The following is a 25,211-nucleotide window of genomic DNA, read 5'->3' as shown; positions in this document are numbered from 1 at the left end:
TAAAAGAGTATATGATTCAAACAAACTTTTAGATTATAAGATAAAAGTCTGATGTATAGTTCCCAATTACTTGTAGCTCGTTGTAGAATTGAAGGTTTCAAAATTTTCAAACTTTGATAGAGAACATGAATGTAATTTGTCAATGCTAATTATACATCAAAAATTATTATTATCGATATTAGAAAAATCAGAGTTATTGTATCATATAAGATGACTTTTTTGCATAAGAGATTGCATTTAATAAAGTTGATTATGGGCAGTCATACACTTAATATAATTTCATTTCTAAGGGAGTTAAAAGCTTCATGAGACTCATGTTCAATTGATAATGATATCAAAATATTATTCTTAAAGAATTTTTTGGGCTTTCGATGCTTGCCTTAGAAGTTTCAGATTATATATGTAAATTATTTTTGGTATTAATGTTGATGTCTTGATGATAGCTACAATATCAATGGTTATAATAAATTAATTTCAATTGCTTTTATTGTAATGAAGATTAAGTGCAGAAATTTATGGGAGTGGTTTTTGTATCAATCGAAAATTTATATTATTAAATTTGAAAACTTAATGATTATCAACAATCAAATCCAAAAAATTCTTTTAATTGTGAAGGAGATCCTTCCAAAAGTAAAAGTATGGTTACTGCATAGTCAATTATCAAAAAAAATTTATAATAATTGATGTACAAGATGGAGATGCTACAAAACTGGTTTTGGTAATTGCTAGAGTCCTATTTTGCACAAGTTTAATAAATACAGGCAAAAAATTAAGAAAAAATCATTAAAAAAAAATTTCATATGAATATCTAAAATTAAAAAAAGTGAAATAAACTAATATAATTTTCTCTAGATATTAGTATACAATGTTCACGACAAATAGATTAGAAAGTATAAATTAATTCTTCAAAGATGTTCATGACTTACTCTCATTTTATCGAAGATTAACTTACAAAGGTGAAAGAGAAGAAGAGTTGATACTACAATGTGTTTCCTAATACTCATACTAAATTACAAGTGTAAATATTTTATAAGATAGTTATAATAGATTTGGAGAAAAAAAAATTGTTCATGTCATCAGTTTTGATATATTTGGAATCTCATACTCTCTCATGTGATGATGAGTGTTCGTTATTGGGTGGGCCTTTGATTTTGTGCTATCTGGAAAGCTCGACGTCATGTTAGTGGAAAGGAGAGGTGAGATCGCGTCTCTTTGATGGGGAATGTGATGGGGGTAAATGAACTGCTTCTTTGATCGACGTCATGTTAGTTCACATGTGATTAAGCCCCATCGCGTCTCTTTGATGGGGGCTTAATCATATGTGAACTAACAGAGAGATGACAAATGATCCAAATCCAAGAGCCAAGCCAAATGTGATAACAGAGAGATTTTCTCAACTGCATAGCAGATGAGATTTCTCTACTCAGTTAAACAAATCTTCTCTTTTATCATACAATCTTTATAATTTCATTTTTCATTCTCTTATTTTATTAAAATGAAAAGAAAAGAATCACTTAGACTTACGTTAAAAAAAAGAGAGCTTTCTACTAAACAGCTCAAAATCAAGCCAAACCCAATTAAAGAAAAGAATCATTTTTCAGTCTTACATTAAAAAGAGCTTTCCAGATAGCACAAAATCAAAAGATTTTTTTTTTATAAATATTAATTAAGTAAAAGATTTAAGTATCATGAATTAATTATTCAATAAGATAGTGAAATTAATTATTTAAGCAAACTTAGGATGACTAATATGAGGAGATACATAATGAATTACGAAATCAAAAGATTTTCTTTTTTTTATCAATATTAATTAATTAAAAATTTTAAATATCATAAATTAATTATTCAATAAGATAATGAAATGACGAGATACATAATAAATTTTATAATGGACAATTATATATCATCTTGATAAAAAATAAATAAAATACAACGTTTGAGATGATAAAAATATATGCTCAAAAAGCTACTGAACCATTCGAGATGAAAAAAAACATATTCTTATAAAAAATTCAAAAAATACTACAAATAAAAATCTAACTATTTTTTATAAATTTTAATAACGGCGACAAAAGATACATGTAAGCAACAGTCGTAAAAAGATGCACTTTCGAAGACATATCATCGTAAAGACTTCTGTGCGTGTTGCTAACTCCACGTGGTAAACGTGGCCCAAGCAAGAATTCCTCGTGTAGTTGGACATTTGTATGAGCAATAAATTATTCGTTCATAACGTTCTTCAGTTCTCTTAGAAAATGTGGAAGAAAAGTTTACAACACAACGGTTTCCCAAAGACCACTTTGTGATGCCAAACCCGAGTGACAAGCCGTATTCACATCACCCATCTTATGGATACAAAGTGGACCTCCATTTTTTTCAGCAGCAGATTTCACCTTTTGTGGAACAGGCCGGACCAATTCTTTACGAGCTGTCCATAGGGGTTTCACTCGCATTGGGTGGCACGATGACGAAAGCACCGGTTTCCATCATTCTCTGCTCTATATTTCTTTCTGCTCCAAAGACAAAATCGTTTCCGAACACATTTGGAATGGATCGTTCCAAGATAGATGAGGTTGGCTGATTGAACATTGGGGCTGAAGATGTATCGGCTGCTTTTGGGAATCCAAACCCAAAAGATGGAAGTGATTCAGAGGCTGCAGAGTCATGGCTGATGGATAGCTGCAGAGTCATGGCTTCACTGGATCCAAAAAGTTTTCCTTCATACTCCAGCAATTGCTGATGGATAGCTGCAAGAGAAGACAGATAATGTACGTACGGATCCTCGGTGAAAGAAAGAAGAACCATCATTTTAAGATTCTGAATTCCAATGTCCAGCATAAACCGGAACATATATATAAAGAAAAAAGACTAATTACTAAGAAAGATAAATGCAATTATGCCAAGTTTTGCACTTCCAAGAGCTCCATTCTTATATGATCATATAGGGAAAAACAAGAACCTGGAGACAACTCCACCATTGGTCGACGATCTTTAACCCACTGATAACTTTGTAAAAATCTCCATCCTTTGCATTTCATCAGATAGGCTATCACAATTGCTGGAGATCTGTCAAGAGAAAACAATGGCTCATACAGTGCACACATGATAACCATATCTAATGTTTTATGTAAACATGTACGTGAAGCAAACTAACCTATTCTTTCCCAACATACAGTGGACAAGCACACGAGCTTTGTCCTTGTCACATTTCTCTGCATGTATATAGTGAATTTTAATGGAAAGCAAATAAAACCTACATGGATGGCGGAAAGGCCAAAATCCAAGTGGTTGAAATACATCAAGCAACTAAACAATGTGTGTAAGGTATAGTTTGAGATTTCAGGTATGCAAATGTCTATGGGTCTGGTAAAGGTAAACAACTAACAATAAAAACCTTTCAGGTAAAATCTGGTAAAGGTCTGGTAGTAGAACCTTTTTTAGATATTTGAGTATATAAGGAGTTGGGAGGCACATGTTGTGGTCCGTATTGCTAACCTGACAAGCCATCAGACTGTTACATGCCACCCAATATCTACTGGTCCAGATCAAACATAGAACCACAGTGTAAGGTCTGAGTAAAGCATTGCAATTTATGCAAAGGATACAAACAATCATGGAAACAGCAAAATCCATATGGAAGTTGGTCGTTGAAGTCACATACAACTAGTATAATTTTGCCCTTTTAATTTAACGATACCTCAATTTGTATTTTGCATATTCCTCTGTATACCAAATTATAGGCAAAAACAATAACAAGAAGCTGTAATGTCCGAACTAGGCAGCTCTACCCAATAGGAGAGCCTAATAATATGTTGTCCTCTTAGCTGATTATGTTCCACATTCACTTATGATGATGCTCGATCATTGCTAACACAAACACCTTAAATTTTGAAAAATGTGATAGGCTTTACATACTTTTTGAAGTCCTTACAAGTAACACTTGGCAGAATGACTGGTGTCCTACACTGTCTTGTAACTAACTGCCAAAAATTTGACACAAAACTCAGCAAGGATTTCTCCTGATTATATGTTTCTTCAGTTTTAATACATAGAAAAGAAGAGCAGTAAATCTAAGTTTCAAGTGGAATATCCATCCTGGAAGAGGTAAGAACATAAAAGGAAAACTAATCTCCAATTCTTCAGCTGCAGAGATTTAAGTTTATTGAAGACTGATCAGCAAATTGTCTATTGTGCCAACCATCTCTGCAGTACTATATGCTATTCTCTGGGATATCAAACTGTCGACTCAATATAAATTACAATAGAGTGACATGCAGCGCAGCAATTTTAAGATGTCAAATTGCCAATTCTATGTTAATATAGCTCATATCCAGGAAAACAATTTCAAGTAGCCAAATTATTGATGTAAATGATGTTAAGAAACAAAAACCATACCTAAAAATTGGTTTGCTTCATCAAATTGTAGACTCTTGTTATCTTGGAGGCAATGATAAGTAAAGGAGTTCTTGTATAGATTTTGGCAAGTTGGTACTGTCTGCAAGTTCATAATCCAACAATGACATCAGGTAAAAGAATATTTTCAAGAGTAAGATAACTCGCTTAGGTTAAGATCTATATTTAAAGCACACATCAATTTTGGGAGCAGAAGTAGGGAAAATACATGGTTAGATTGAAATCCAGTACAAACTCTATGTCTCAAACGCACAATAAGGTCAAACTTGATATTTGATATATATAAAAAAATCAAATTGTGAAAGAAAAATCCTACTAGAGCCCTTATAATTCAAGATATAACAACATAACCATAATACTAAGAAATGGCTATTTCTGTTCACTTTTCATTAAAGCGGCCAGTGTGATGACAGCAATGGGTGTTTTGCAGAAACAGGCACCATGCTATAGTTGTGACATGGCATATTGTGTTTAGGAACATTTGTGACTGCAGTAGCTGGTTAACATCAGCATTGCAACTACTAAAGCTTTAGTCTCAATATTATAATAGTTCACTATATGCCTTTAAGTCGAACTGATCCATTATAAATCAGTCAAAAGATAATCTATTTAATCAGTTTAAGTTAAATCAACCTCCTATGTGACAATTTAAGTTTATTACTCAACATAATAAGTTGTATAACCTTAGTTTTTTTCTCAAACTAGACACATATTCTTTGAGATTTCTACAAGAGGCCCCAGGTTTTCTTGCTGGCTCTCTCCCCCAAAGTCTTCGTTTTGGAGTATATGCTGTCAAAATCATCTGTTAGGACTCTAGCTAGGAGAGTCCTAATTGAATTTTATTGAAGGGGGCATTCATGTAAAACCTACCTAGCCGACCCCTATTAAAGAGATGAAGAGGCCGGCTAGGGTTAGGGTTAGTTGGGTGGTTGCTTCTTAGAGTAGGAGTCTTATTAGTAGTTGGTTAAAAGTAGGAGTCCTATTAGGAGTTGGGGTTTAGAAGCCTATAAATAGTTATGTATTCATCCTCTTTTGACAAGCAATAGATGAATCTTTTCTGCAGTCTTTGAGTAGCAACTTGGAGGAAGGAACCCCTATAGAGTTCCAAGGAGGTCGATCCCTTAAAGAGATCAACCCCAAGCTTAGAATCCGCAAGGGTTCTAACACTTGGTATCAGAGCAACGCTCTTGGCGTCTCGTTGCCCTTCCACAGCCATCCATCAGCCCTCCACGGTCGCCCAAAACAATTCCCACAATTGCTTAAAAGATCGTCGACAAATTCCACCGTTATCTCCACCACCGCAAATCATCCTCTGATTTCCCCATGAATTACAACAGGTTCTAGTTTCCTACTTTACTGCTGCTGTAATTTAGTTATCCTTATTCAAAAATCCAAAAAAATCCTTCCTATATTGCTGCATAAACTTTTCGTCGCAAAGTTTTTATCTTTACGACGAAAGATGTACTGTAGAATTCCAACCGCATAGCACAATTTGTTTGATCTTACAACTATGTTTTTTCTGTCCAAATCTCTACGAAATTTTTATGACAGCTTTGACACTTCCTAACAGCGGATTTCCCTTTGGTTTCGTCAAAAAATTCCTAATATAAACCACTGATATTTTACATCCAAACTGCTAGATGCACTACAGAATTCCAGCCGCATAGCACAGTTTATTTGATCTTGCTACTGTGTTTTTTCTGTCCAAATCTTTACGAAATTTTTATGACAGCTTTGACACTTCCTAACAACGGATTTCCCTTTGGTTTCGTCAAAAAATTCCCAATATAAACCACTGATCTTTTATGTCCAAACTGCAAGATGCACTGTAGAATTCCAACCGTATAATACAGTTTGTTTGATCTTGCTACTACGTTTTTTCTGTCCAAATCTCTACGAAATTTTTACGACAGCTTTGACACTTCCTAACAGCAGATTTCCTTTTGGTTTCGTCAAAAAATTCTCAATATAAATCACTGACCTTTTACGTCCAAACTACGACACTTTAGACATAAAAATCTGCTGCAGTACCTTTCCGTGATCCTCAATTTTTCCGAACCTTCCACCACCCCATGCCATTAACCCGTCAGCAGAAAAAAGACAGGGACATCTCTGATCTACAGGCATATGCTATGGCTTCTCAAGATCCAATTGATGCCAAATTTGAAGCCAAATTTGAAGCATGGGAATCTCGGATTGAATCGCGCTTGGAGGACAAATTGTGCGCTTTGTTTGCAGAATTCAGCATTGGACAACCGCCGAGTCCAACCAAATTTCAGCAAGGAGAGAGTTCAAAGAGGCCTCCAGAGAAGGAGGGACAGCCCTCGGACATGCTTCAGTCACACATGAGGGTGGACTTCTCGCGATGGGAAGAAGGAGACCCGACGGGGTTGATTTCGCGTGCAGAACATTACTTCCGCTACTACCGAACGTCGGATGATGCTATGGTGGAAATTGTTGTCATCCACCTTGAAGGAGATGCTATTCAATAGTACAATTGGCCGGAATACAATCATGGGGCTCCGACGTGGAATATATTTAAAAACGCACTACTGAATCGTTTCGGGCCTACGGAGTATGAAAATATCGATGGCCAACTCGCAAAGATTCGACAAACCTCTACGATTCAAGAGTATCAAACCAGATTTGAGAAGCTATCCTACCTTGCTCGTGATTGGACTGACCGTCAATTGTTAGGAACATTCATCGAAGGACTCAAGCCAGAGATAAAAGGGGAGGTTAAGGCGCGGCAGCCTCGTACCGTGACAGTTGCGATTTCTTTCGCCCGAAGACAAGAAGAACGGCTCAACCAAGATGCTCGGAGGATGAGAACCTCTCCTAGACCCGCGGCATATAAACCTCCTTCTGCACCCAGCCGTCCTTCACTGCCAAAAAATTTGACAAGAGAAGAACTACGTGATCGATCAGCAAAGCGTCTTTGTTGGCATTGCGACGAGCCGTGGAACCGCAATCATCGCTGCAAAAGGGGCCGCCTCCTACTGATTGAAATTCTTGAAGGCATAGAGGAGGAGATCCAGGAGCATGAGGAAGAGGTCGTGGATGAAGAACAACAACCGATTGATATTACAATGCATGCCCTTGCTGGTTACGCGAACCCGCAAACGATGAAAGTGGGAGGACTTCTGAAGCAACAACCTATCACCGTTCTTATTGACACCGGAAACACTAATAATTTTATGAACAACAAGGTTGCTGTCCGGATGGCCTTACCTATCGAGAATTGCAGCAGGTTTGACGTTAAGGTCGCCGACGGACGAATTTTGAAGTATAATCATAGGTGCCCGCGGGTGAAACTATTGCTGCAGGACCAAGAGATAATTGCATATTTCTTCCTCCTCCCTCTTGATGATTATGAGGCCGTGCTTGGCATCAAATGGCTGACGACATTATGTGATGTTTCTTGGAATTTTGTGAAACTAATTATGAAATTTTATAGTAAGGGAAAACAAGTGATACTGCATGGGAAACGTGGGGGCGACGTAACGATGATTTGCACACAACGAATGAAGAAGGTTTTGCACAAAGCATGCAGCGGTTTTTTGGTACAACTTGAGCAGCAAACTAAGGGAGAGCCAACAAAATTTGAAGATTCAAACCTACTTCCTTTGCTTGCTGAATTTTCAGATATATTTGATGAACCACGCAACCTACCTCCTACCCGTCAGCATGATCATTGTATATCGATTCTTCCAGGCAAACCTCCAGCAAATACTCGGCCATATCGGTATCCATATCTCCAGAAGGATGAAATAAAAAGGATTGTAAATGAGATGCTCGAAACATGAGTTATTCGGCCAAGTTGCAGCGCCTACTCTTTACCGGTGCTCCTTGTACGAAAGAGGGACGGAACATGACGAATATGCATTGATTACCGAGCTCTCAACGGCATAACTGTCAAGGACAAATACCCTATTCCAGTAGTAGCTGAATTGCTTGATGAATTAAAGGGAGCACAAGTCTTCACAAAGCTGGACCTTCGATCCGAGTATCATCAAATACGAGTGTGCGAAAAAGGCATACCGAAAACCGCCTTTCGAACACACAATGATCACTACGAATTTTTGGTAATGTCATTTGGTCTCACCAATGCTCCCTCCACCTTCCAGAGCCTTATAAATGATATTTTCCAAAATTATCTTTGTAAGTTTGTGCTAGTTTTCTTCGACGATATCCTTATTTACAGCCCTTCTCTTGAAAGTCATTTTCAGTACTTACGACTTGTTTTGACGATTTTACGAGAACATGTTCTATTTGTCAAAAAAATTGAAGTGCAACTTTCTTCAACATAAGATAGAATATCTTAAGCATATCATATCAGAGGAAGGTGTGACGGTGGACCCCTCCAAAATTGAAGCAATGCAGAACTGGCCAACCCCGAGAAATATAAAATCGTTACGCGGCTTTCTCGGTTTAACAGGCTACTACTGCAAGTTCGTGAAAAACTATGGAAAGATTAGCGCACCCCTTACTTCCTTGCTGAAAAAAAATGCTTTCCAATGGTCGGACAAAGCCACCACCGCCTTCGACGAACTTAAAGTCGCAATGACGACAACACCCGTACTAGCACTACCCGACTTCGGCAAGACTTGTTATTAAAGTCGATGCCTCCGGAGTCAGGATTGGTGCTGAACTAATGCAAGATGGTCGCCCCCTCGCTTATATCAGTAAGGCATTATCTCCTTCCCATCTCAAGATGACTATTTACGATAAGGAGATACTCACGATTATGCATGCGATGGCCAAGTGGAGACCGTACTTGATCGGGCGACGCTTTCAAATCATGACCGACCATAAAAGCCTAAAATATTTCTTGGAGCAGAAGATATCTTCCCTGAGCAGCAAAAATAGGTAACAAAGCTTCTTGGATATGATTATGAAATAACTTACAAAAAGGGGAAAGAGAATGTTGTTGCAGATGCGCTTTCGCGACTACTCGAGCAAGGTGAATTTTCGATCGTTTCACTTTCAACCAGCGACTTCCTTGAGGATATTAAGAGGGAATGGCAGGAAGATCCGGAGACTAGTAAGATCATAAAAAAATTGGAGGAAGCACCAAGCTTCGTGGCTCATTACAGTTGGAACTCAAAAGAGTTACGCTATAAGGGACGCATTGTGCTTGTGCCAAATTCTACTTGTATCTTCACGAGCAGATGTTGGACAAAGTTATTCCATATGCATGGCACTAAATTGAAAAGGAGTACGAGGTATCACCCACAAACCGACAGCCAGACTGAAGTGGTGAACAGGTGCTTGGAGACATACCTCAGATGCTTCATTAGTGACCGGCCAAAAGAGTGGACAAAGTGACTTCCCTGGGCTGAATGGTGGTATAATACAACTTATCATTCATCCACAAAATATACTCCCTATGAGGCTATGTATGGCCGACCACCCCTTGTGATCCCAAAATATGTGTTGGGCACCTCTAAAGTAGAACAAGTAGACAGGGAACTACAGGATAGAGACAAAATGCTGAAGTTACTAAAAGATAATCTCACTACAGCCCAAGCAAGGATGACATAGCAATATGATCAACACAAAGGCAAAAGAGAATTTTCAGTAGGAGATTGGGTCTTCTTACAGCTCCAGCCATACAAGCAAACATCAATCCAGACCAGAGCATTTATAAAGCTTTCACCTCGGTTCTATGGACCCTACCAAATTTTGGAGCACATCGGAGCGGTGGCATACAAATTGGACTTAACCGCTAGCTCCCGAATTCATCCAGTCTTCCATGTGTCATGTTTAAAGCTCAAGCTGGGACAAAACGGGATAGCCCAAAGCCATCTACCAAATAAGACTACCCAAGGAGAACTCCAAACCTAGCCGAGTGTCATTATTGATCGACGGATCGTGACTCAATGATGACGACCCATTACTGAAATACTAATACAGTGAGCGAACCTACCAGCAGAAAATGCCACTTGGGAGAACTATGACGACTTGAATATCAAATTCCCAGAATTCATGGATCGTCAGCCTCGAGGACAAGGCTGATTTGAAGAGGACGGGTCTGTTATGACTCTAGCTAGGAGAGTCCTAATTGAATTTTATTGAAAGGGGCATTCGTGTAAAACCTACCTAGTCGACCCCTATTAAAGAGGTGAAGAGGCCGGCTAGGGTTAGGGTTAGTTGGGAGGTTGCTTCTTAGAGTATGAGTCTTATTAGGAGTTAGTTAAAAATAGGAGTCTTGAGTAGTTGTCCTATTAGGAGTTGGGGTTTAGAAACCCTATGCATAGTCATGTATTCATCATCTTTTGACAAACAATAAATGAATTTTTTCTGCAGCCTTTAAGCAGCAACTTGGAGAAAGGAACCCCTATAGAGTTCCAAGGAGGCCGATCTCCTAAAGAGATCAACCCCAAGCTTAGAATCCGATAGGGTTCTAACATCATCATTTGCTTTTCTCCAAATGGTTCTAATTTTTTTGAGATGATATTATCAATTGTGCATAACAGGTTGTAGTGTCTTAACTATTTATGGTCAGCTATGTTAATATTTTCATGTCAATGAGCTTTGTGTCAGACAACATTTCTAGTTATATTAAGAGCATTCAAATCTTTCTCTATCATTTAGTTTCTCTCTATCTCTCCTTATACCACTAGTACTAAACAAATCATCTTGTTTAAGCACAACATTTATATCAATTCTTTGTATATGTTGATACCATCTCTCCTGATTCTCCCCCCATTTTTCTCCTCTATAAGGACCACACCTAATTATTTATAAACAAAAATATTACTTTTTTACACATTGATTCAACATTCTTAGTTGCACTAGTTTCTTGACCATGTGATTTCTTAACCTTGTAACGATTTGACCATAAAGAATGACTATTCTGACAATTATCATATTTTTTTCAATCTAAAAATACTAAATGGTCATAAAAACCTTTTGATATTCCTCTTCACTTTAATCACTCAATTTTTACTCTATGAAGAATATCTTCTTCAATTTCTTGTTGTTATTAAATAATATATTCAAGATTCTTATGAGAACTTTGTCATTTCATCTTAACTACACGTACCATTCCTCTTAATATTATTAAACTTACATCATATTTGATCTTAATCCTACTTTATTTAAATCATTTAGTTTCCAATGACAGTACAGACAGTGGACCTTGGTGTCATAGTAAAATTGTTTATTCGCAATTCAAGTGATAAAGAACCTCCTTACTTGTAGGGGTAATACTGTGCGCATTGACCCACCTAAACTCTGCATTGATGAGAGCCTTACCCATTAAATCGACATTCTTTTGTTTCAGAGATCTATCTCCTAAGAAACGGAAAAGGTTCTGCAGATATTGATGGGCGAGAAGAAATGGAAGTTCTGCGTGAGCTGCGAACTATACAGTATTCTAAATTATATCATTTTGTGCGTCGTTCTTAGTCCTGTCCACCAAAATAAAATACTGAGGTCATAATCCCTTGACTAGAAACATTAAGGAGAAAGCAATTAGTTAATTTGAAGCAAAGATTTCATGCACATCACTACTTATTTATCGATCAGTGACTATAGGTGCTGCGGATTGCCACCGCCAATCAAACCTGAGATCCCCTTCGCTAGATGTAACCAACATCAAAGGCAGCCATAGACCATTCAAAAAGCAGTAAACAGACAAATCACAAATAGGCAAGGGGCGGTAAACTCACGTTGAGAACATGAGTGATGCCGAGGGTTTTAAGGATCTCCCTCCGGGAGGCGTTGTCGTAGCTGCCGAGGTAGAGGAAATCCTTGACGATCTCTGAAGGGAAAGCGCTGCTCTGCTGGATCGGCTGCGCCAGCGCGGCAGCAACCCGGTGGCCGCACACCCCGCAGACCTCGCCCTCCTCGTACTTGTGGTAATGCCCGCAAACGTCGCAGGGGTTCTCCCTCTCCCTCTTCCTCATCGCACGACGGTATTGATTCCCGATCCCCGAACCCCGATCGGCACCCAACAAAAGGATATTACCAACAAAAAGTCCCTTCTTTCCTTGAAGAATCGCTCGACGGACTCGGGAAGCGAAAACGAGAGAGAGAGAGAGAGAGAGAGAGAGAGAGAGAGGGGGGGAAGAGAGACAACCAGAACGTTGATGGATCTACCTAAAGATTTTGACTGGGTGGTGCGTCGCAAGCTTTGTCCCCCTTTTTCTTACTTTTTACCTTTTAACCCATACTGTCTGAGCAGCCATGTGTACTTCAAATCACATACCCATGTGTACTTCAAATCACATACACGCGGTGAAAATTACGAGGCCTTTTACGCGTTCTTAAAATCATTAAAAAAAATAGAAATCCTAGATCTGAGATGGCAAATAAATCAATGAGCATCTATCTGGATGATGATGATGATGATGATGATGATGATGATGATAATTAATCATTCTTAGCTGTTCAGGGATCCTACAAATTTGAACCCATCTGGATTCTCGTGACATGGATGGATGGACAATCGAAATCGGTTGGGTTTTAAAGCCGTCGTATAATTAAGGTCAACAAGCTGCTTGTTATTATATGTTCTTCCACTGAATCATTTCTTGGAGAAATCTATTGATCACGTGATTGCCTTAAAGGTGGTTGGTTTGGTACCTTGCTATGCTTGAGAATCCATGTCCGGCTCACCGTAATTAGAGGATCGCAGAACTAGAGTGTTAGAAACAAATATGGGATTAACCACGGTAATCATTCCGATTGCTAAGTTCTTGATTTTTAATCTTAATTTTATTTCTTTCTTCTTCTTTTTTTTTCTTGTCCTCTTCTTTTGTGTCTATTCTATTTTCTTAATTCGACTTGTTTTGCTGTATGAAGATCATAATTAAAATCCGAAAGCAATTACTGAGTTCTAGCATATTATTGTTAACGATAATATTAATTTGGTAGTTGAATTGATGGAGTTTATTTGAAAATTTTACCAAAATTCTTAGTTCGATATATAGTGCTATGGGTCGTGAGAGAAACTAGAGTATTTGTAAACATATAAAAATAATTATTTTTTTAATTAATCTATTTTTTTTGGATAGATGTGTTAATATATTTTTAATTCATATGACTTTGATAGATCTACACAAAATAAAAAAAATGATTTATATAAAATATAATTAAGTATTAAAATTTCATTATGATTTATGAAATAATATTGATCTAATCTCAGTACATCGATAATTCAAATAAATGGTTGTTGGTGAAATAGGTTTAAGATGGGTTTGTACTTAAAAGATGATAGTTTGATATTGGAAAAATTGAGTGTAAAATTGAGTGCAAAAGTCATTTGACAGCAAATTTGATTGCAAAAGTTCACTCCTGCATTTGTTATATCTTTTCAATTTAGTATTATATTTGTTAATTATAATATATTTTTAAGATTTTATTATTTTAGACCATTTCATTTCGTTGGGACGAGCGCCTAGGCAAGCGCTTAACACCTTAGCTGTTTTAGGACATTGGTGCTCAACATTTTTAAAAATACTATTTGATGTGTTGATCATACAGTGAGGGCTCATATTTCCCTTTCTCTGAGGAATCTTGAAGACGTTGTCCTTTAAAAATGCATAGGTGCGTAGCTAATCATATGTTGATTAGCTAAGAAGTTGTCTGAATTAATTATTTGGTAAAAAGGGAGGGCTCATATTTCCCTTTGTACGAGGAATCTTAAAAGACGTTTCAGATTATCGGAAATGAGTTGCTATATATATATATATATATATTTTTTTTTTTTTTTTGTTAAGGTTGTTGTTGTTAAGAATTAAACTAAGAAGATAGAAGGATAGAAATCATATAAGAAACTATGAAATGTATAAGATGTAATTACCTAGTTCTTTTTTATAGTGAGTTCTTGATAGCTATTTATACACACTCAACAGGGAGGTTATACACATTCAGCATGGAGGATTTTTCTCAAATGCTTAGAGATTTCCTCAACTACCTAGGAAATCTTATCTACTTATCATGCCTATGCAAGATTGAGCTTCCATCAAGAATGTCGATCTTGGATCGATGAGATGAAAAAAGTTTACGGGCGAGAGGCTTTGTGAGTGAGTCTACTAGTTGATCAGCTGTATGTACGTGAGAAACATGGAGTTGATGTCTGACAACTTGATCTCGCACGAAGTGGAAGTCGATAGCAATGTGTTTCATGCGGGAATAGAACACTGGATTAGCACATAAGTAGGTAGCTCCAATATTATCACAATATATTGTAGGAATAACTGTGGAGTTGACGTTGAATTTCTTAAGCAGATTTGTGACCCAATTGAGTTCAAAAGCGGCAGTGGCGATGGCATGGTATTCAGCTTCAATTGTAGATTGTGCAACCATCTTTTATTTTTTTAGAACTCCAACTAATTGGAGTAGCTCCAAAGAAGACAATGTATCTTGACGTAGATGTTCTATCATCAAAGTTCCCTGCCCAATCAGCATCAGCAAAGGCATAAAGATGGAGTAAAGTATATTTGCGAAGAAAAATGCCATGATTAAGAGTCCCTTTAAGATACCGCAAAATTCGTTTGACCGTAGACCAATGCGTAGTAGATGGTCGATGCATGAATTACGATAATTTATTGACAGCAAATAAAATATCTAGAACGGATGAGAGCCAAGTACTATAAGGAGCCAAGGATTTGTCGATATTGAGTCGAATCTGTAGTAGGATTTACATCACATAATTTAAGTGATTCACTGGTAGAGAGAGGAGTTGTAATCTCTTTCGCATCCTGCATGTTTGTCTTTGATAATAAATCTTGAATATACTTTCTTTGTGATAGGAAGAGACCTGAAGATGTAAATGTTGCTTCCACTCCCAGAAAGTAGCTTAAAGTTCCTAGATCTTTGAGGGAGAATCGATTGACCAAGTGCTTTAGAAATACTTGAGTCTTCAAAGGATCATTTCCTATGACAATAATATCATCCACATATACTAAAAGATATATTATGCTTCCATTGTGCTAGCAAATGAATAGCGAAGTATTAGACTTGGAATTAATGAAGTCAATTGAGGTCAAAAATGAGCCAAACTCGTTATACCAAGCCCTTAGAGCTTGACAAAGTCCATAAATAGCTTTTTAAAGTTTGCAGACATGCCTCAGATATTGAGGATGAACGAAACCTGGAGGTTGCTGCATAAAGATATCTTCAGTAAGTGTCCCCTGTAAAAAGGCATTGTTAACATCCAATTGTCGTATGTGTCAGCCCTTTGAGATGGCTAAACTCACAATAAGATGGATTGTTATAGGTTTAACAACGAGACTAAATGTCTCTATGAAGTCGACACCAGGTCGTTGATGAAACCCTTTGGCAACTAGATGTGCTTTATATCTGGCAATAAATCCATTTGGGTTCCGCTTAATTCGAAAGACCTATTTACACCCGATGATATTTTGTGTATGATGAAAGGGTACTAAGGTCCATATAGAGTTATGGAGGAGAGCATCATATTCGTCACACATGGCTTTACGCTAGTGAAAAGATTTTTGAGCTTGAGTGATTGTAGTGGGTTCACTAGCCTCAGTGGAGGAACCTGTTATAGCATGTAAGTCAATGACTTGACGTGGTTTGAAAATATCACTTTTGGATCATGTTGTCATTGGATGTCTAGAGGGGATAGAAGTGGTAGATTGTGTTGGTGGTTTAGCCGAGGGCGAGTCACTGTCATGGACCGGGCCAATCGTTGGCACGACAATGTCACTAGGTCTAGGAGAAGGTAAAACCAGTGGTAATGTTGCTGAGGGTATTACTTCATTAATATGGAAAACTTGTGAGGAATGGAGTGAAGAAATAGAGGGAGTGAGAAGCTGTTAAATTGGAGTAATAGTAGTATGCAGATCTTGAGGGTAAGGATTGGATGGTGTCATTGGAGGTTCGTGTGATAAGATCGGAGGGATATTCCAGTGATGCATGTTTATCGGAGTAGCTTGCATGGTAGGATTATTTTGAAAAGGAAAGATAGACTCCTCAAAAATAACATAACGTTATATAAAGATTTTTTTAGTTTGGGGTTCATAGCATCGAAAAGCATTATGTTCAAGAGAATAACCTATAAAAGTGCATCGTGGTGTTAGCTTATGTGACGCATAGGGACGGAGCCATGGATAACATAAACAGCCAAAAACTTTGAGTTTATGAAGGTTTGGAAGCTTGCGGAATAATTTTTCAAATGGTGACTTGTATTGTAAGACTGGAGTGAGCATATGATTAATGAGATAAACTGTAGTTTAAAAAGCTACTAACCAAAAAGGTGGTGGCATGGATGCTTGATGTAGAAGGGAGAGATTAGTTTTAACGATATGCTGATGTTTGTGTTCGGCAGAGCCAACCAGTTGGGGAGTATGTTGTATACCATAAGCAGAGAGACAGGATGTGAGGGCTTGATATTCGCCTCCGCCATCAGAGTAAACTGTTTTAATGGAATATTGAAAAAAATTCCCGACCAACTTTCGAAAGTTGGTAAATACTGTGGAAACATCAAACTTATGGTGGAGAGGATATAACCATGTGTACATAGTAAAATAGTCTATAAAAATGACATAAAAGCGAAACTTGTCAAAAGAAGGAATTAGGGCGGGGCCCCACATGTCGGTATAAATGATTTCAAATGATTTAGAGCAAGAAATGAAGGTTGTCCTAAAAGGTAATTTATGATTTTTATTGCAAAGATAAGCATCGCAATGATTAACAGTGCTATTGATTTTCAAGGTAGAAAGAGAATAACGAGAAAGTAATTTTTGCTGGATAAAAGGGGAGGGATGACTAAGACGACGATGCTATACATCAACCGGAGCTATGACTAAAGAGTGAGCGGTATGAAGGGTAATTTGCGAAGCGGATGACTACTCATAAATGTTATCTTTGTTTTGGCCCTGGACCAAGGATACCCCCATGCTCAAATCCTTGACAAGAAAAAAGTTAGGAAAGAATTCAATTGAAGTATTATTTTATTTACAGAATTAAGAAACGGAAATGAGGTTTCTTTTAATGTTATGTCATGGACTTAGTTGGTTTTGCCTAAGTCGTGCGGCACCCTTACGTGTCCGTCCACAAAGGTCAGCCTCCCTGAAGCCTTCCATGGTCCCTTAAGACCCACAAAAGAGAGAACAGGATAGAGAAAATGCCTCACTCGGGATCCACAAGCAAACATCTCTGAAAACACTTCATAAACAATACAAATTACAAACAGACTTTATAAGCTTTGAACAGTTGCACAATAAAGGGTAAAATGGTCCATTACAGACCGAAGATCTCTCACACGTGTCCATATGACATAACCTTTATTTATAAACCTAAAGCGGCCACCAACCTAACTAAAATGGGACTATTAAGCCTTCAACCGTCCCTCTACATGCTGTACAAAGCATGAACTTACCAAAAGACACAGACATGCATAAGCATTACATCAAACATCTTGTTTAGAAGTTTGTCTGTGACAGTTAGGTGCACATAGAACATCATCGAGTGTAAAAGTTGTGGTAAGTGAACTAAGCGTTAAGGAACCAGAATGAGTAATAGGAATTCTTTTACCGTCACCGATGATGATATCTTCATTTCTGTCATAGTTGTTGTGGATAGACAAGTTTTAAAGATCAGAGGTGATCACATGTAATCAGAGGCGCTCGAGTCCACAATCCAATTAGGTTAGATAGGAGTTGGAGTAGCCATAAAAGTCACCTGAGGCCACTGTGATGGAGCAGGGAGTTTGGGGCGAGACCGATAGACTTTCGCGGAGTGTCCGACTTTATCATATAGTTGGCAAACGACTCGTTGGTGGCTTGTAAAGTCAGGACACTAGGGTTGAGGATTATAAAAGTTACCACCTTGATATAGATAAGGGGGGTTTAGTCTGGAGCCCATAGGGCTAGGAGGTAACTTAGTCAAATCATTGTTGATGTGCTTATTGTACTGGTGAGGTAGCTTAGCCAAATCGTTGTTGACGTGCTTATTATACTGGTTGCTCTTCCTCTTGGATTTTTGATTGACCTGAGCTGTAATAAGTGGTCCGGGCAACCTATCATCATGCTTCAAGTACATCTTATAGTCAATCAACTTATCATAAAGTTCTTTGAATGATATTGGTGAGTCGCGTGCCCGAAGTGCTGTTGTCAGTTCTTTGTACTTGCCTCCTAGGCCATTGAGGGTATGGATTAGGACTTCTTCATCACTGAGAGAATGACCTATCAAAGCTAAATCATCGATGATAACTTTGATATTTTGTAGATAATCAACAATAGTACTTCCCTCTTGTTTCGTTTTCATCAGATTGGAGAGAAGTCCGAGCATGCGAGTACACGAGCGATTTGCCAAAGTTATTTGTAACTTGCACCATGCTTCTGCAGTAGTCATACATGAGGATATCAGCGGGGCAATGGATCCAGCAACGAAAGCTTGAATAGCTTGGAGGATGAGGCGATCTTGACGTATCCATATTTTGTGGGCTGGATTTGGCACTGGACTGGGTTCACCTGGGATGTTGATCATTTCAAGTGGACATTGGAGAGAGCCATCAACGTAACCTAGGAGATTATAGCCAAATAGAAGATTAGAAAGTTGTGCCCGCCAAGATGCGTAGTTACCGCCTTTGGATAATTTGAAGGAAATGAGTGCTGCAGCATTGATGGTGATAAGACTTTAAGAAGTGCTTAGAGTGTTGAATCTCGTATTTTGATGATGAAACCACTTGATATATGTTTATGATTTAATCTGCGTTTTGAGTAACGCAGGATACTTCGATCAGGATGAGACAATTAAAGCAGGAAAATCATGTTGTGCTGGAGGAACATGTCAGAAGATTGGACGTCGGGTCGGTGGATCGATTGACGTATCGACAGAAGGCTTCGGGCCGTGGACTCGGGCATCGGGCCAAGAAGAGCGGGTATTGTGCCAAGGATATTGGAGTTGCGGAGTCAACTGGCCGATTGGGCAATAGGCTGCTGGAAAGGACGATGCGCCGAAGAATCGGACGAAGCGTCGAGGGACCAATGACATGCCGGACAACTTGGTTAATTGCTTAGGATTAATTGTCCCGATCGAAGTTTTTGTTTTGAGTGTGCAGGATTAACTACGATGGAAGAAAGACATGCAGCAGGAGTTGCGCCGGAGTCATGACAATGATCACGTTGGGAGTTCGAGAGCTCGACGGAAGTTCGGACAGTCGTTGGAGGTTCTGCGGGAACAAATCCGAGAAGTCCAGAAGCTTGCCAAAGGAGCTCGTCGGAACTTGCCAAGTGGATCGTCGCAGTCCAGGAGTTTGCCGGAAGTCCGCAGGAGCATCACCGAGGGTTCATCGGATGATCGACGGAAGTTCGCCGGAAACTCGCCGGAAGAAGCGAGTGACGCACCGAAGCAAGCTGCAGAATATGTCTTAGGAAATAATCGTAGTTAGTACTTTGATTAAGTTAGAAATGGGAGGTGATCCCATTAGCTTAATCCTGGGGCAATTGGGCCCTTGAAGAACTCAAATTGGGTCGAATGGTTCAACCCATTCGGACCCAGGTTGCTGTGGGAGGTGCAACCGCCCAGGCAGGGAGGTAGCACCGCCCAGGCTATGTCTCCCAGCGAGACTAGGTAGTGCAACCGCCCCAGCCAAGAGGTGCAACCGCCCAGGGCTCAGTCTCCGAGCGAGACTGGGCGGTGCAACCTCTCCAGTCAGGTAGTGCAACCACCTGAGCTCGGTCTTCGAGCTCTGGCAGAGAGGTGCAACCGCCCCTGACAGAGGTAGCACCGCCCAGAGGCTCAGTCTTCGAGCTTTGCCAGGCGATGCAACCTCTCCAGTCAGGAGGTGCAACCGCTTGATCCCGGAATTCCGGGATTTGATCGTTTTGAGCTCCAAATTTGAACTGGGTTGGGGCCTATAAATACCCCACCCATTCAGCACTGAAAAGAGACAAACACACACCAAATTCTTGATCTTTTCTGTGATTCTAAGAGCTCAAATTTGTGTAAAGTCCAAAAGTTCTCCTCTTTCTGTTCTTCAAGTCTTGAGTTGTAAAAGGGAGGAGAGAAAGGTTCTGTAAGGGTTGTCTCCTGAGCCCGTCAAAAGGAGTGAAACTGTAAAAGGGCAGTTGGCCTTCGCCTATTGAAGGAAGGCCTCTAGTTGATGTCGGTGACCTCGTCGGTGGAGGAAGCCAAAAGTGGAGTAGGTCAAGACTGACCGAACCACTCTAAATCTCTGGTTTGCTTTTATTTTGAGCACTTTATCATTACTGCAAACCTCCTACATAGCTACTGCTCTCTGCGCTTTTACGAACAAGTTTCTAAGTTCTGATCTTTCCGAATCTGCATTCAGACGTAAATCGGTGTTTTCGTACGATCTTTACATTGCAGTTTACATTTACGTTTTGATTCTATTTATAACTGCAAACTGTCTTCTACGCTTTTATGAACGAGTTTCTTTGCAGTTTACGTTTATGTTTTGATTCCATTTAGACGCAAACTGCGCTTAGACGCAAACTGCGCTTAGACGCAATCTGAGCTTAGACGTAAACTGTGCTTAGATGCAAACTATGTTTAGACATAAACTGCACTTAATCATAAGTAATCTCAGAATCGGCTTTTGCATCAAAATAGTTTTTATCGAACAAACGCAGCTTTCGTTTTTAATCTCTGAAAGATATCCGCTGCACTAATTCACCCCCCCCCCCCCCCCCCCCCTCTTAGTGCTCTCGATCCAAACATAGAGTCCCTGTAGAATCAGGGACAGGAATATCGGAAGAGGAAAATGAAAACATCCCAGATATTTTATGGCGGTTTAAGTGATCTTTACAAAAGATGTAAAGATATAGGAGGGAGAGAGGAGGAGAAAAGTAGATCGATGCGCTGTAGAGGAGGCTGCAATGATGAACTGTAGAGGAAGCTGCAACAATGAACTACAGAGGAGGTTGCAACGATGAACTACAGAGGAGGCTGCAACGATGAACTGCAAAGGAGGCTGCAGCGATGCACTGCAGAGGAGGCTGCAGCGATACATTGTAGAGGAGGTTGCAACGATGGGTGAGGAAGCTGCAGAGGAGGCTGCAACGATGCACTACAGAAGAGGCTGTAGCGATGGGCGAGGAAGATACAGCGATGAGGAAGAAATATGCAACAATTAGGTGAAAAGAAAAAAAAATCTGCAATAATTATAGTTGTAGAGAAATTGCTGCGGTAGAGGGAAGCGGCTGCAGATGGAAGCTGTAAAAACTGCAATCGTTCCTGTTACCGCAGGAAGACAGTGATGACTGTGGCAGTAAGGATGGCGGCAGCAGCACTTCTCGCTTGAGTGAGATGTGGGAACAAGGAGGAGAGGTCGCTGGCCGGGGAGCAATTGTGAGGACGGCGGCCACCACGATAATGTAGGCAAGGTTCTTGTTAAGGTAGGAGGTGGTCGAGCAATCTCCGACTTTGGAACAGGAAGTAGCAACACCGGAGGAGAGGTAAGCAACAGCACTGCCATTTCCAACTGAACAAAAAAGAAGAGTAGTAGAAGGCTTCGGCAGAGCTTCCTATATCCGTAAGGAAGAAGGCTTTGATATCATGTTAAGAATTAAACGAAGAAAATAAAAAGATAGAAATTGTTGGAGAAACTATGAAATATATAAGATGTAATTACCTAATTTATTTTGATAGTGAGCTCTTGATAACTATTTATACATACTCTCGGGAGATTATACACATTTATGGAGGATTTTTCTCAATTGCTTAAAGATTTTTTCAACTGAGGAAATCTTATTTGCTGTCAGTGGATTGTTATCTTTTTCTTTTTCTTTATAATAATAATATTATTTATTGTTATTATTATTATTATTATTATTATTTTGTGTATTAATAGCTCTTCTGTTATGATTGCAAAGCAGATGATGTGAACACTCCTCCGAATGCCAAAACACTCCCAAGAGGATTCCGAGGCCATTCCTAAATTTGACGGCGTTCGTCTGCGGAGGTCTCGCAGATTCCGTCCGCTTCACGAGCATTCGTGCAGGAGGAAGTCAGTAGACACACAAATGGCGTATTAGCCAGCCTTGTTAAAGAAAGCATAGCTTTCCCATGCAAGTAAGTCTCACCTGACTCCTGAGGAGGCAGCAGTGAAATTATTTTCGCCATTTGTTAGAAGAAGACATAGGGGATAGGCTGCCTGTAAATGCTGGTCTTTGTGGAGCAGCAGTTAAATATTATTTCGTATAGGCGTCGGCTTTCTATGGCAGCCACTAGTGTTGATCATCGTGCCACCGAGTCACACAAAAAGATTTGCTCCCTTCGGTTGCTGAGTGGCTCACCGCATTGTACTCTTTCTTTCGTCTTTCCTAATGTCAGAAGGCTCACGCTGAGAGGAACTTCCCAGCTTCTTCAGTTATGGGTTTTAGTGAGCAAAGGTGGATTTTTCGGAAGACTAATAATTATGCATTAAATTAAATCTCTAATCTCTTGTAGTCGTCTCCTTGTATAATCAAGCGTTATAGGATTTTTAAAAGTCACTTATAATTATTTACCCCCCCATTTTCTTTCACGGAAATCTCTGCACGTGATTGCAGAATTGATGATTAAATGATTATTTCACCCCCATCAACCAACCCTTTGGTACCAAGAAATAGTTGGTTTTGAATGACCCCGTTTTGACTTTTCACTGTCAGTGCCTCAAATCTCCTCTTCTTATAATTAATAAAATTTTCCAATGTCAGAACCTTTGGTTCAAAGACAGATGGTTTATGTTATTGTAGTCTGGGATTGACAATGAAAATATCTTAGACAGACTAGAAAGGCGATTTACCTCTATTTCTTTTATCATTCTAACTATTTTATATTTGCCAGTTGCATAGTTGTATTTTTCTGATTGGGAATTGTTTAGGATTATTTGATAATACAAGTAATGTGCTCTTGTTTATGATATAACATAAATATGATTTGATCCATCTGAGCAAATAAAGTAATTTTAAATTTATTATGACAAGAAAAGGTGTTTGAAGTGGGGTTGGTAGAGAAATTTAAGGTAATTACATATTATCCTTACATTTAGCATCCATATTTGTATATTTTTAAAAGTTACTTGTAAAACATTTAATTCTATTTATTCTCACATCGTCAATTCTATTGACGAGAATACTATAAAGTTTACTATTGAGTACGTATTGACTTTACCTCACTTTCATTTATCATTGAGCACGTGCAGTATTTTCGTCAGCAGAGTCGACAGTATGGAGAGAAACGAAATTAAATCATTCACTTTCATAAACACATAAATTCTAATATAATTTTTAAAAATATAAAGATCGGGATACTAAATATAGTTAATTAATATGTAATTAGCTAAAAAAATTATATTAGATTGCAATGTACTATATTTAAATAATTGGTCTAGGAGATATATGTGATTATATATTCAACTTAGCATGCCACCTCATCTTAAACCTCTCGATTTTTACATTTGAACTATTTTCCTATTGTTTGATTGTACACAATACTTCTTCTTCATCGCTTATGTGATTCATCGTCACACTATCTATTATATCTTGTGACTGTGGTTGTGTGAATTATCTAACTTGCTCAAGTATATATAGAGTAAGACCTTGCTCTTGAACCATAAGTTATTAATCATTTTCGACCTTATCATATGCTCTTTCATCCGCCTAGGCATTATATTATTTCATCCCCTTCGTACTCACTCTCAATGAATTGAAATGAATCATCAGCATATACACTATCAACATAGTTAAGAAAACAATCCTCTACAATAGACAAATACCATGATCATAATAAGGATTCAAAAATAACCATCTATAACATAAGCAAAAACACCACTGATGTGGATTAAAAAATAATCACATATACAACACATAGTGAGAATTCAAAAATCACACAAGCGGTCCACTACTCACAAGAGACATTAATCCATAACAATGATTTAAAATAAAAAAAATAAAAAAAAACTCTCATTAAACTCTTTATCGTTTAAAAATTTTATGATAATTTTTTTGCCTTGACGTCTAGTCCTCATCTGTTGCAATAAGAATCGCAAACCTTAACCCTTGACACCTCAACTAATCAACAACTAGTCAGAAAATAAATAAAAAAAAACTCTTCCTCTCTCGAGCCTTAATTAAAAATTTGTGATGAGGATTAGAATAGAAAAGTTTTGTGTAGGTAAAACTTTGTATAGACAGAGCTCTTCCTGTATTGATCCAAATATCCTTAACTTTGGTACTAATTCCGCATATGATATCATGTGCAAAGTTTTTTTTTATCAAAGAAACAGGATTAAAAATGGATAAATTTATAATAATTTTAAAACTGTGAGGGTCCAAATATAATTTTAAAAAATTAAAAAAAATATTGCTAGAAGAAGCCAAGTGCCAAAAAGAATTTAAAAAAAATTGTAATTAGCCCCATTTTGGTTATGTGTCGACTGCAAGATCACACTTGGTCTGTGTTGGCGCAGGGAGCTCGGAGCAGCATTAGCAAGTGAAGTATGAACACTCGATCATGCCTGGGGACGAGTTTCGATGAGGTTTGCTAAGATGTTCCTTCTTGTCCGCTCCAACAAAGACATGTAGACTGCTACTACTCAAGTTTGCGATGACCCGAGTTGGGTTTCCATGGCATTCCATGTAGACAAATTGTTTCTTGCTGTGATGCGATGGGAATCTCATCGGCAATTTGCATTCTCGAGTTCAGCTGGGGATTCACAATGTGGCTTTGCCACCAAAATAAATTACCATACAGAATTTGTTGGGAGGCATCCCCAACCAAACCGGCCTCTCCACCGTCACTGTTCTTAATACTTAATATATATATATATATATATATATATAATCTGCAGAACGGTTTGTTCTCGTGGTTAC

At 38.4% G+C, this 25,211-nt stretch overlaps 1 protein-coding gene across 1 annotated transcript; it reads right to left on the bottom strand.

The window, feature by feature from the left end:
* Positions 1-2,175: 2,175 nt before the first annotated feature.
* LOC135648444 (protein-tyrosine-phosphatase IBR5-like) lies at positions 2,176-12,585 on the bottom strand. The gene is made up of 5 exons (XM_065166148.1): positions 12,090-12,585; positions 4,396-4,495; positions 3,155-3,212; positions 2,960-3,066; positions 2,176-2,747 (listed from the first exon to the last, which is right to left on the bottom strand). The coding sequence occupies exons 1-5, from the start codon at positions 12,324-12,326 to the stop codon at positions 2,422-2,424; spliced, it is 828 nt and encodes a 275-aa protein (XP_065022220.1). The 5' UTR covers positions 12,327-12,585; the 3' UTR covers positions 2,176-2,421.
* Between the last annotated feature and the right edge of the window lie 12,626 nt (positions 12,586-25,211).

Source organism: Musa acuminata, chromosome BXJ3-9 (genome assembly GCF_036884655.1).
Source record: "Musa acuminata AAA Group cultivar baxijiao chromosome BXJ3-9, Cavendish_Baxijiao_AAA, whole genome shotgun sequence".
Lineage (NCBI taxonomy): Eukaryota > Viridiplantae > Streptophyta > Magnoliopsida > Zingiberales > Musaceae > Musa > Musa acuminata.
Note: the sequence above shows the minus strand (reverse complement) of the source record. Positions and strands in the feature narration are given on the sequence as shown.